This window comes from Seriola dumerili, unplaced genomic scaffold, assembly GCF_002260705.1.
Source record: "Seriola dumerili isolate Sdu_G_001 unplaced genomic scaffold, Sdu_1.0 BDQW01001435.1, whole genome shotgun sequence".
Lineage (NCBI taxonomy): Eukaryota > Metazoa > Chordata > Actinopteri > Carangiformes > Carangidae > Seriola > Seriola dumerili.
In genome coordinates this window covers 247,908-260,718 of record NW_019175690.1, presented here as the reverse complement: position 1 = coordinate 260,718, position 12,811 = coordinate 247,908, and the positions used below count along the sequence as shown (strand labels likewise).

The window sequence follows — 12,811 nt, the reverse complement described above, 5'->3', positions numbered from 1 at the left end:
TTATGCCATGCTATACTATGACGTTTTTATGACCTTTTATTGCTTAATATAACATGACGGCATACTATACTATGACATTTTTATGCCTTATTTTACTCTGTCATTGTATGCCTTACCATATTATGACCTTTTATGACCCTTTATGCCTTAATATAACATGATGGTTTTTTGACGTTTTATGCCATGCTATACTATGACGTTTTTATGACCTTTTATTGCTTAATATAACATGACGGCATACTATACTATGACATTTTTGACATTTTTATGCCATACTATACTACGATGGTTATTGGCATTTTTATGCCTTATTTAACTCTGTCATTGCATGCATTTTTGTGGCACGCTTGTCATTTACAATAAAAGAACAAAAATGAGGCATTAATTATCACAAAGTCTTATGTTGGAAAAAACAGGAAAGGTTTTATTTTCCAGGTCACAGAAGAATGTCAAATATACAGCACAGTAATTTCAATTCAAATGATTACCTTTAGCAGCAATTCCACTGAGGAATGCCAGGGAATAAATATAATTAAACAGGTATTCCTTGCTAACGACGTGTAACTTCTGTGTCACGCGCAGTTTTTGGAAATTAGGAAGGTCAAACTAGAGAATGTCACAGCTGTTATTGGTTTATCCGAGACATTAGGTCCTCCAGCTCCGGACGCGCCTTGAACCGCACTTTGTATTCAGCCTCGCTGTGCTGTGAGGAAAAGAGGGGAGAGATGGGGAGATTATTACTGAAATGTTGTTACAAAACATTTTCATAAAATCCATTTCCTGTTTTACTTTAAGGCTGCATATTATCATTAATTCTAAGAAAGTTTCAACAGAGTATTTACTGCACTAACATTGCTTGTGGTGAAATGGTATTTGGCTGACTTTAATGTCGACTTATGCTGGTTAAATTTCACTGAAGTTTTTAATTTAAGGTTTTATGTATAGTGGCAAATACATGGCAAATAAGGCATTTTTACCCGATGTGGAAAAAAAATCTAAACATGTGACAAAAAGTGAGAAAAAATTAAGTTTTCTTCTTCGTGCTAACTCACCTCTTTCACAGAAAGTTGAACTCCCTCTGGTTGATTCTTTAAAAGAACGTCCATGATGACGGGACACAGTAGTGTGTTCAGACTTCTCAACTAGACAAACAGATAAATAACATTGTTCAGAAGTCAGGTCTTCGTCACAGAAAACTAAAAGAACATACACAGACTGAGTTAAAAAAGAGACATTAAACAGACAAACTAACAGTTTTACCTGGATGACTCGCTCGTGAGTCTTTAGGACAGCGTCGGTGTACATCTTGGTGCCTTGCTCTTGCATTAGCATGACCTCTGTGGTCTTGGTTGGCAAAGCGTAGCTGCATGTGAAAAACAGTGATAAAAAAATTTCAAGCATAAAAATTATTATAAATAAATTATAAATAATTATCTTCCATCTTCTACTATACTGCAAAAACCTTCAGCAGGCATTTCAATGGATGATGTGTGTCCATGTAGTTTTGACATCTGTGAACTTACTATTCTTGTTTACAGTTGGAAGAGTTTACTGACCTTAATCTGTCTATATATATATATATATATATATATATATATATATATATGATAAAAGGGCTATTTGCCCATATGATTTTCAGCTGATAGAGGTTTCAGGACTGAAATGTTGTGAATAAAATTAGTACAAATGATCGATAGAATGGAATTTCTTGATTCCTTCATATACAGTAGTTGTGATCCAGCACAGCAGGTTTGCGAATTTTGGCGCGTAGTTAGTTTGTTTGTTAGTTTTTAATGCTGTGTCATGCCAAACATCTGGGATTTCTATATTATCCGTACACTTTACACTGCTACAAGCCGACAGTTTATCTACAAGGCTTTCTCCATGTAACTGGTTATTTTGAATGTTTCATAAGAGAACAACAACTAAATAAAGTTTAGTTTTTATCTTACTAAAATAAAGTATTATGAATTTTCCAGTTAAAAAGAAAAAAGACAACAGAATGATCTCTCTACACACCATATTCACAATTTATCATCTTGAATGCACAGTTGATTTAGTCCATGTGTGCCACATATTTTGACCTACAACCACTGGTTTAAAAAAAATCACAGACCTGTCTGTTGCATCTTTCTAAATATACTCACCACAATGCCACTTTGATGTCGAAGTGGTTGCAGAGTTTGTGGATGTACTGGATGTAGTGCTCCACCAACGTCATGTCGTAACCTGACACCTGCACATTCAGGGTACCGTACGCTGTGTCCGTCGCTTCAAAGATTGGGTTAATCTGACGCTTGCCTTTCTTTTTCCTTTGCTGAAAACAAAACAAATAAACACGTTATGACATCCACGTACAATGTTATTAAAACCAGTGACTTTATACCTTTTGTCCAGATGAGAGGCTTGACTAACGGAAGACCCTTCAGTAACCCTAAGCCTGTGAACAACTGAATGTTTTGTGGATTTTTATGACCAGAATCACTATAGTCTCAAATCTTAAAAGTAGAAGGTTTGAGTGGGTACTTATTTGTTTTTGTTATCTATGGTTTTATTTTCCAGTTATTTATTATCTATGTTTTTACATGTTTTTAAGATTTGCAGCAGAAATAACTGATGTTTTATTCTAAAAATATACTCTATATCTCAGTCTTACCAAATTCTTTCTTAGAAGGTATCTCCAACTCCCAATCCCGTGGGTTGGCATGTTGTGAAATTGTCTGTCATTTGCAGAAGCTGTGCCTGGAGGGAACATTTGTCCATTTAAGTACATAGTCTGTACACACATCCCACACATCTCAGTATTTGCAAGATAAATTTAACACGCATGAGTCTGTCTTTAATTTACATGCAAAGGACATGTGCTTTATTCATACAAGTCTTTAATGACTTACCATATACAGGATGCTGGATGGACGGTGTGGCACTTTAAAGACAACCAAAGAAGTATTAGTCAAACAGTATTAGAAAGTGAGGATGCATTCTGTCAATATATATACTGTATTCTTGCAATTGATCAGTTGATCAAAATTATTTTAACTGAAAATAAGAAACTGCTCGTTGTGCATCTGCAGCGTTATTTTCAAGGCATTTTTCCTTTTAAAATTGCTGAAATTTGGAATCTTAGTAGTTAATTAAGTATGATAACATTTTATTCAACAATTGTTTTTTTAAGTTAAAAACTGTGAAAAATGAAACCCTAAGTTGTAAATAAAATCTTTTTTTTTTGTTTTAGATTTCAAAAGTACACCTGTAAACCTGAGATTCTTTATTTTTGTTATGAAGTAGCATAATCACAACCTTAAAATATAGCCTTCAATTAGGCCATCATACCATATGAGAATTAAAAAGTAAAGCAAAGACTTACCGGCATAATGTAAGGGCTTTATTTAACGCAAACACCTGCTGTGTGAAAGACACCTGCAACTGGATAAAACAGGATACAATCAACTGTCGTTACTACAACATAGGTTTCTCAGTATTTTGTATTTAACAATAAAACACATAACTTGTTTTGATTACGGTCAAGCTAATCTGCCTGCAAATTATATGGTGCAACAATAATAGGTATGTTAAAACCAGATTACTAACACATTGCACGTATGAAAATAATCTTCCGTTAGCTGCTGTTTAAAATCAAACTATAACACAGAGAGATAAAGCAGTACCAAGCTGGCAAAGACTAAAAAATGACTTGAACTAAGAGTAACTAACCGCTGCAGTTTGACCTCTGTGAAAAACCAAACATTTAGCGGAGACAGAAAAAAAAGCCCTTACCTTACGAAAGACAGGGTTCATAGCTCAACGTCTGTTAGTCTGTATTTAACGAATAACACAGGTTGTCTGTGTGTTGTGGTGTGTTTCACTTATGTGTTTTACTTATCTACATGTAACAAGTAAAACCCCAAAACACATGCACTGACTGCTGCTGCTGCTGCTGCTAACGCCGGAAGCGTTCACAGGAAACTAGTGCGTGCGCTAATACAGTCGTCGGTTAAATGCGCCAGAACAAAAGTTCCGGGCACAGAAATCACTTCCAGACCCAGCGAGTATTTCTTTGTGTTGAAGTGTAAAGTTTGTAAGTGTCAGTGTAAGAGACAACAGAGGGTAATTAATTGATGTTGTACTTTTCCATCTTATATGGTCCAATCTTACTGTGGTGCATTTTTTTTTTTTTGCATTTTGATTCTCCCTGTACACAGTACCTTGTAACCTTGTTTGGGTGGTGCTGTATATGTAAAGTTTAAGTCTTTTCTTCTTAGTTTCTCTCTTATGATTATTATAGCTACTGCTTTTCTAGTCTGACTCCAGACCTCTGAATCGACCTGCTTGTTTTCAGAATTTTTTATAACCAAGGAATTGAAACAAAGACTCAAAAGTTCTCATTCTGAATACCTCCTCTTTCACACCTTGCAGACCAATTCTAGTGTAGTTCAATTGTGTACACTTGTCTTTTTCATATTTCAAAACTGTCATAAAAGGACACTTGACCACACATTTCAACAGGCTTTATTTTCATGTATTATTTGTTTTAGTTTGGCCCCTCACAAAATCAACCATATCAAAATAAAAATCAGCTTTCAACATTCATATATTTCAGGCCTAACATAGCATTTTTTTGTAGTAAAGTGCAAAATTCCACATCACCTGAAACTGATATTTTAAGAATAATGTATGAAGAGTGCATAGGAATATTTTAACAATGCATTAATTGCTTTTAAAGCACTATGAATTATGAAAAGCAAAAGTCATCCTGTAGCCTATGTAAACTGTTATTACCACACTGCATTTCTTTTTCTAACATCATGCCAAGCAAACAAACTCTTCAAAAGTACCCATGCACTTTGAAGAGTACATCCTCACTCTTTGGCTTGCAATGTTCAACTCTAGCATGAATTAAACAATCACAACAATCCATACACAAAGGACTCATTCAAGTAGATTGTTACCAGCTTGGTGTATTTGTTTAACCATATAACTTTCAGGACAGAGCTTTGACCTGTTTACAAGGATTCTAATTAAGAAGGCTTTCTATGGTGATGGAAAACTGGGAAACTCAAGGAACACAGACATTTTTGTATCATTGCCTGGTAAGTTATAGGGAAATAATTTCAGAGGATCTGTCTGTGAAAGACATCTCTCTGTTTTGTACCTGTTGTTCTATTAAAAATTCAGGTGAAAGTTCTTAAAACAATTTTGTTAAAGTCTGTCAGTGCTGTAAAGTCAACTATGTCACATTTTGGAAAATTTTTACCCAAGTGGTAGAAAATCTGGCATCACAGATGTGCAGAGGTTTTGCCAAATTCATTTTCAAGTGTTTGAGTCCTTCCAGCCACATTCTGTCATTACACATTGACATTCATGTGTGTACGTATACAGCAAATATCTTCTAACAAAAAGCACCTTAATTAAGTTAGTAGTATGCAACACAGGTTTAGCATGAGATTCACAATGGCAGATTCTCAGTGCACAGTTAGTTTTATATCCAGCTGAAACAAAGTTATCATCCACTATGTCTCATAGTATTGTGGGAGGGTTTGAGGCAAAAATTGGCAGCTGCTCGAGTCGTGTTTTGTGTGTGGGACATTCAAAGAGAAGATGGGTGCAACACTAAAACAGACACTAAAACCATAACATCTGTTGCACTCACCCACAGTTAAGGATCAAATTCAAAGTGCTTCAAAAGGTGTAAAAATATATGTAAACAAATCATGTCCTCAGTTAAACTCCCCTCTCTTCCTCATCTTCCTCTTCTCTATCATCGTCGTCGTCCTCATCTTCTTCCTCTTCACTCTCTTCCTCCTCCTCCTCCCCTGGACTGTAAAGATCATCAGCCAGCTGGTCATGTCCGTCCTCCTCCTCTTCCTCCTCCTCCTCATCTTCCTCTTCCTCCCCCTCACTCCTCATTTCTTCCTCGCTGCTGTCATCGAAGTCGTCGTCATCGTCTTCATCCACAGCCTCTTCCTCATTCTCCTCCTGCTCCTCCTCTTCCTCGAGATCTGAGAGATGACCTGATGGTTGGACACATTTCTTTAACCCCTGAAACTCTGGCGTTTCGCTGACTGTGACTTTATCGTATATAATGCTTTGGACAAAATAATATTTGGAGATGAATAGATGAGAGAAAATTACTTACACATGGAATTAATGGCAGCAACAATGTGACATGGTAGTTCATCATCCAGGAATTTTCTCATTTCTTCTTCCATCATTGTTACAAGAACCTCCGTCTCCATGTCGACATATTCTGGGTAGAACATGTTTTTTCTTAGCTGCCTACGGCACCTAAAGACACACACACACACACACACACACACACACACACACACACACACACACAAACCTTAGATAAAGCCTTTTTGATTGGATTCCAAATTTCAAGACACCTTTTTTTTTACATTTTTCCATCTGCACGTTAAAATAAATATACAGCTGCAACGATTACTCAATTAATCGATCAACAGAAAATTAATCTGCAGCTGTTTTAATGAGTGATTAATTGTTTTAATGACATTTTAGGCAAAAATGCCAAATAACAGTGAACTGAATATCCATGGGTTATGTACTGGTGGTCAAATAAAACTATTTTAATGTTTTATGTACATAATGATTAAATGATCAATCGAGAAAATAATCAGTGAAACGAACCCATAATGAAAATACTTGTTCATTTCAGCACTGAATTAATATAAAAGTAGTACATACTGTTTTCCTGTTGTCTTGTACGCCTGAAATAGGGACAAAAACAGAAGTTTGGACACAAATTATACAAAAAGCAGATTTTAAAAATCAGCCAAATTGCAGCTAAGAAAAAATAACTTATTCAATAGAGGTCATTTATTGAGGGAATCTATTAAGAATATCAACTTCAACAACTGAGCCAGTTTTTGTCACTGTTCTAAAGCTGAAGACATTCCACCCAGTTATTACATGTGTCTCACCTCAATGAAGCGGAAAGGATCGTTTTCCTGCATGAGGCTTTCCATGCCGCAGCGAGCCTCCTGGAGACGGGCCTGGTCCTGGCAGATCCTGGAGATGTTCTTCTGAATTGCCGGCCCATTGGTCTCACAGTGAGTGCGTGTGCAGTCTCGCAACCTGTGGACGAAGCTGAGTACCTTGCCCTTCATGTCCTCACCCAGCCTGGTCAAGCACTGCTCAGAGTCATCCATGAACTTCTGGATGAGGAGAAAGAGAGAAAGAACACATGTTACCAGGACGACAGTGTGAAACATCACACAGGTGGAATCAACCAATCATTTTTCATTAACTTAATAAATGTGTTTATGAATAAATTTCCAGCTTAATATACTGCATCACATATTAAGCTGTTATCTTAACGTATTCTCTCAAGTTTAGTGAACTTAACTTAATTGAATTTACATTAAAACAAGTGTCATTTATTTGACTTTGAACAAACTGTTCAAGTTTAGTTCTGTTACCTCAAATATTTCAGTCAGCATGGAAGCTTAAATTTTTTAATTGAACCAGTTTACAATGTTTTACAGCGTATGTCTGTTCTGCAAGTGTTACAAGCCCTCAGTACCATGGACAATGTATCAAAATACAATACATCATGATACAAAATGTCACAAAATGTACCACTTGATCTCGTGATATGTATTGCATGGTCTCTTTACACCGGCTGCTTTTTATTTTTTGCCATTTTGATAACACAGCAGCAGTCAGTAGCCATCCATACATGTCTTTCCTCGCCTATTCCACACTTTGTACTGCAGAGGGCGCAATAACCTTTCTTATAGAAAACAATCTTCAAGGAATTTCACTCCCCAAATACAGTAGCAGCGGGACGTGACGTTAGTAACACAGAGATATGAAAATGCTCCACCTACACTTAAGTCATGGGTGTGGCAGTATTTCAGCTGTCCTATAAAATATGGGGACCCTAATAAATTAACCTCAAAAATTAAACAAAGTTTTCATTTTTATTACAGCACCGTGAGCAACAGCAAACACACAACTACTCTTAGCATCTTAATGTTGCTGTCCATGGTGCTGAACCATTTATGAAATAACTACAAGTCATTCTGTGTGTAAGGGGTACCAAATAATTAAATGACACAATAGAAGCATTTTATTAACTAGTCATCATCATGAGAACATAAAACAACAGGCTGTGAGGCTTTAAGTTTCCAGTCTTTCTAGTTAAAAGTTAATAATATTTAAGAACATGTGCTTCATATTTCTTTTTTTTCTAAAGGCAGGCATGCACATTAGCATAAACCACAATTTATTATACAAATGGTCAAATATTGAACCGTTATCAAATTTGTTAGCCTTGTTGAACTTCAAGTGTGTGCCATTTTACCTTGTTCTGTCTCTCCTTCTCCTTCTGCTCCTGGAGTTTCTTCTCTGTCATGCTGTACTTCCTGTCAACCCTATACAGCTGCTTATCCAGCGTGCCCTGGTGAACACGAGGAGACAAGAGCTCAGTGAAAAAGACATCACAGCAGATTTCAAGATTTTAAATATTACAAAAAGTAATCAATCACAATTACTACTGTTCCAATGACAAATACTTAATAAGTGCTGCTTACAATGTCTTTGAAAAGTCATGTGGATAGCCACTGAAATATCTTGTCTTCACATTTTCTTTTTATTTTATCTTATTTTCTTATGTTTGTTTTTTTTGGGACATTTAATGTCTTTGAATTTGCTATTAAATAGCAGTAACAGTAGAGAGCTAACAGTATTACCACTACATCTGATTAGTTTCTTGATCTTTTTTCTGAATATATCACCAATGTAAAGTGACTTAATAGAGTTATGCCCATAACACAGCACCATATCCTGTACCAGTACTGCCAGTGTAGTGACATTAAAGTCCAATAAATCACAAAAATTGCTTTGTTCTCCTTAAAAATTTCTTGAAAATTAGATTATCCAATGAAATAGACACTATCATTGATATACACACCATGGGAAAGATTATTTAGACCTTTCAACAACAGAAATACAAGGAGAAAAACACTGTATTAAATGGGAAATTATGATGAAATTTTTCAGGAAATTAGCAGGAAAATATTGGGCCCATAAAATTAAGCATCGCCTTTACATTAATTTAATCTTTCTTAAGTGCCCAACCATTATATAAGTTAATCAGAGTATAAAAGTTATCAGCCAAACACTTGAAACTTTGCCTGTGGTTGTGGTTTGCCTATTCCCCCAGAACCATTTAAGGGGAACCAACAATTATGTGGAGGATCTGTCATTGTTCTATAACTCCATCTGGCTGCCAACACAGGGAAACACTGCTGGAAATTGTTCAATGCCTACTGCCTAACTGTTGAAATTGAAAATATTATTTTATAACTTAGGTTTAAAGGGACACTGGTTATTGACACTGGTTATACTGATGCCATTTATGCAACATGTTGAATTCAACATGTTACAAACTGAATATCCAGAGCAACAAACTGGAAGCCTCTCAACCTCACACTCTGTGTAGGAGCATGGAGGCACAGGAAGTGGATTTAAGAGAGACCACAAAGTCATGTGACTCTTCCATTCATTTACACACAGCCATACACACTACAACAACAGAAAGATATTCATTCATTGGGATTCCAGACTCATCACAGGACTTTGTTTGAGCCAAACAATGAAAAGGTAGTTTAACTGAATGGAGTAGGGTACAAAGCCCCAAGCTCTGAGCTCCAACATGTGTGTTTCAGAGCATCATCATGACTATATGAGACGTGGTTAGGGTTTAAAAACAGAAACCCTGCCTTTCTTCAATGAGACTGAACAAACCGCACGGCTGAGCTATTCCAAAATCTTTATAGAGGAGGGTGGGAATTTCCTAGCTTATTTTATAATAAATAAGGCAGTGTAGAAGTAAGTGTACCTTGAGATCCTTCATCGTGTTTTTCAGGGTCTTCATTGTGTGTCCCGAGTGCTCTCCTTCTATGGTGCAGGCGTTACACACGCACACCTTGTCGTCCATGCAGTAGTATCTGGAGTTGCAAACCAAATAAAAACAAGATTCAAATAAAACTTATAACAGACAGAAGTACAGCACTGCACTCACTAATGAAGTGGTACTCAAATACTGCCAAAAAAAACAACTATTAGATATATGTTAAATTGAAAAAGGGGGGGGGACGTTGTGCATCCCTAGTTTATATCAGACACTTGTTTATTAGTATAAGTATTATTTTACTACTCCAGTATTTGTGGCCCAATATTAGGTGGATGGGTGATTAGAGTAACCCTACATAAAAACCCTGTGGGATGAAGAAAAGCAGAATTTGACCATGTCTCCTACCTGTATATCTCATCATGCTCTGGGCACTTCCTCTTCCAGAAGTCGTTTATCGGTTCTGTCAGCGGATGCTCGCAAAACGCCGGCAGTTCCAGATGTGGCTTTACATGCTCCTCGCACATAGACACCTCGCACTTCAGGCACGTCTTGACTGCATATGTTGACACAGCAGCAGCAGCAGCAGCTTCCTGCCTGTCTCCTCCTTCCTGAGAAACAGAAGCAGCAGAGGACCCGTCCCGAGCACCACTGATGCCTGATGCCTCGGCGGCGACTGAGGGGCAGTAGTCACATGGAACAGCAAACACACCCCTGGTTGGCCGTGCTGCCAGTGAACACGATAGCAGTTCTCTGGACTTTAAAGCTGTGGCAGCTGCAGTGGTAGCTCTGCGTCTATGACGGTAGTCATCAGCAATATTGGCTAGTTTGAAATTTTTCTGAAAGCTGGTACCACACCGGTGGCTGTCGCGGCATTCTGGGCAGCGGAGGCGACCTCGATCCGCTTGCCGCTTTAGGTGATCGAGGCAGTTCTTGCAGAAGTTGTGCCCACAAGGAAGCAAATGGGGGTCACGGTACAAGTCCAGACACACCGGGCAGGTGAGCTCCTCTTGCAGGACGCTGGACTCTGACTTGGCCGAGGCCATGTCAGTAATCAGGCTGCAAGGCCAGAGAGATGAGCTGGAGACACGTGGATGTAGTGGGAGAGGAGAGAGTGATGAGAAAGATGCGGATGGATATAAGTGGAAACAGCAGGATGAGGAAGTGGTGGAGACAGGAGATGAAAGGTGAAAACAGTTAAGAGAGAGAGATGGAGATTGGCAGAAAAGAGAGACTGGGAGAGGAGAGTGATGACTGGATTATTAATTATTATTACTATTATTATTAAGATATAAAATGAAGAAAAACAGAAAGCTGGAAACAAAGCAGTCTTTGGCATTCATTCTTTAAGAATAACTGAACACCCAAATAACTAGTTGCAGCTCTCTTTGTTTATATAATCAAGGTTGAAACATGAGTTGATTACTTGATTAGACAATCGACAGAAAATGTACAGCTTTCAATGAATTAACCAATTTCAGTCATTTTTAACCAAACAAGCCAAACATTTGCTGGGTCCAGGCTTTAAAATATTCTGTTTTACTGCTTTTCTCTGTCATGTATGACTGTAAACTTGGTTTAGAACTGATGGTTGGTACAAAACAAGCAATCTAAATACATCCCCCTTGGACTTTGGGAAATTAAAAGCGGCATTATTCAGTGTTTTGGTCATGTTTTAGACAAAATAATTAAGCACTTAATTGGGAAAATAATATGCAAATTAGTCTATAAGGAAAATTACACTAAATGTGCTTTCATTATCTGTAACTGAGAAACATTTCAACTATTTTGTGACCACATGTGAGACTGGTTCCTCGACTTCCTCGAGTCAGAGCATCATTATGACTTCCTTGTTCCTGTATATGTCTAAATAACGGATAGAAATGAAAGTGAAAATACTGTAGTTTTAGGGCCTTGCGACAACCTCTCAAACAAGGTCATTTTGTCCTGCTTGTTCAAAACCGTCTCTACTCTATTCAAGGGCTTTGACCTAAAGGTAACCTGCTCTGTGTTGTTTACATGAGACAAAAAAGTGGTGCCCCAGTTAGTCCGCAGTGACTTCCAGTCTTCCACCTGCCAGCTATAGACATGATAAAGGCCTGTGTTGCTGCTCTGTCAACGGTTACCCCTGAAAGATGAACCTATCTCCGTTTATTTAGCATGTTTTTCCTGATGGCTGCCCTAACGGTGCGTTAAGTGGTCAACCAACAATTAGTTAACTTTCCTGCTCGTTAGTTTCACTAATCTACCGGGGTAGTGATGAGCTAAAGCAAAATACGAAAGACAGACACACAGACAGACAGACGGGTTGTTACCGCTGCTTACCTTGATAATGTAAATACGTATATATTGTCCTCGTACAAAGCTAAAACACTTGGTTTTCACAGCTGCAAAAGCTGTCTTGATCAAAACAAGATAAGGTCGAAGTCTCAGATCTCGACGCTGCGGTGCACCTGTCGCGCTGAGGCTAACATGTTAACGTTGCGACCGGTTAGCTCTGCTGTCTTTGTTTTTTTTTCGCCTTTTTTTCGTTCCCACAGCGTCCGCAAACAGTCCCGGAAGCTTTAGGAGTCCCAGGACATATTCCAGTCATCGGGCACTTAGTTTATCATCTGGAGTTTTCGGCATTTGACACAACGGCACGAGCTGACAGACACCTGTGCGACAGACGAACGGACGGTTAGCTGAAACTGGCAGGTTGATGCGGAGAAAATGATCCCTTCACGGATCCTCGGAAATCCCGATGTTGCACTACATTCGAATGGTTGACCACCGAGGACACTGCGACATGAATGTTGCCACAATTTAAACAACAACAATGGATACAGCACATTAACAAATTAAAAAACGTTCAATACCAGTCAAATGTTTGGACACACTGTCCCACTGAAGTGAATGTGTTGTGAGTCATATAAAGTTTTCTAAAGTTTTCTT

The 12,811-nt window shown here is 37.9% G+C and overlaps 2 protein-coding genes across 3 annotated transcripts; both read right to left on the bottom strand.

Annotated features, from left to right (window-relative positions):
* Positions 1-420: 420 nt before the first annotated feature.
* Positions 421-3,949, bottom strand: mrpl48 (mitochondrial ribosomal protein L48). 2 transcript variants are annotated; one of them, XM_022768189.1, is made up of 8 exons: positions 3,778-3,949; positions 3,368-3,426; positions 2,895-2,926; positions 2,657-2,742; positions 2,148-2,317; positions 1,261-1,363; positions 1,053-1,142; positions 421-703 (listed from the first exon to the last, which is right to left on the bottom strand). In XM_022768189.1, the coding sequence occupies exons 1-8, from the start codon at positions 3,796-3,798 to the stop codon at positions 626-628; spliced, it is 639 nt and encodes a 212-aa protein (XP_022623910.1). In that variant the 5' UTR covers positions 3,799-3,949; the 3' UTR covers positions 421-625. The 2 variants fall into 2 exon arrangements, with proteins under 2 accessions (XP_022623910.1, XP_022623911.1); XM_022768190.1 differs by having other exon boundaries at positions 3,368-3,420.
* A 560-nt stretch (positions 3,950-4,509) lies between these two features.
* On the bottom strand, positions 4,510-12,544 carry LOC111238597 (E3 ubiquitin/ISG15 ligase TRIM25-like). Its single transcript, XM_022768174.1, has 8 exons — positions 12,203-12,544; positions 10,286-10,957; positions 9,866-9,974; positions 8,327-8,422; positions 6,942-7,175; positions 6,706-6,728; positions 6,137-6,285; positions 4,510-6,011 (listed from the first exon to the last, which is right to left on the bottom strand). Exons 2-8 carry the CDS (start codon positions 10,921-10,923, stop codon positions 5,722-5,724), a joined length of 1,539 nt encoding a protein of 512 aa, XP_022623895.1. The 5' UTR covers positions 10,924-10,957; positions 12,203-12,544; the 3' UTR covers positions 4,510-5,721.
* Positions 12,545-12,811: the final 267 nt, after the last annotated feature.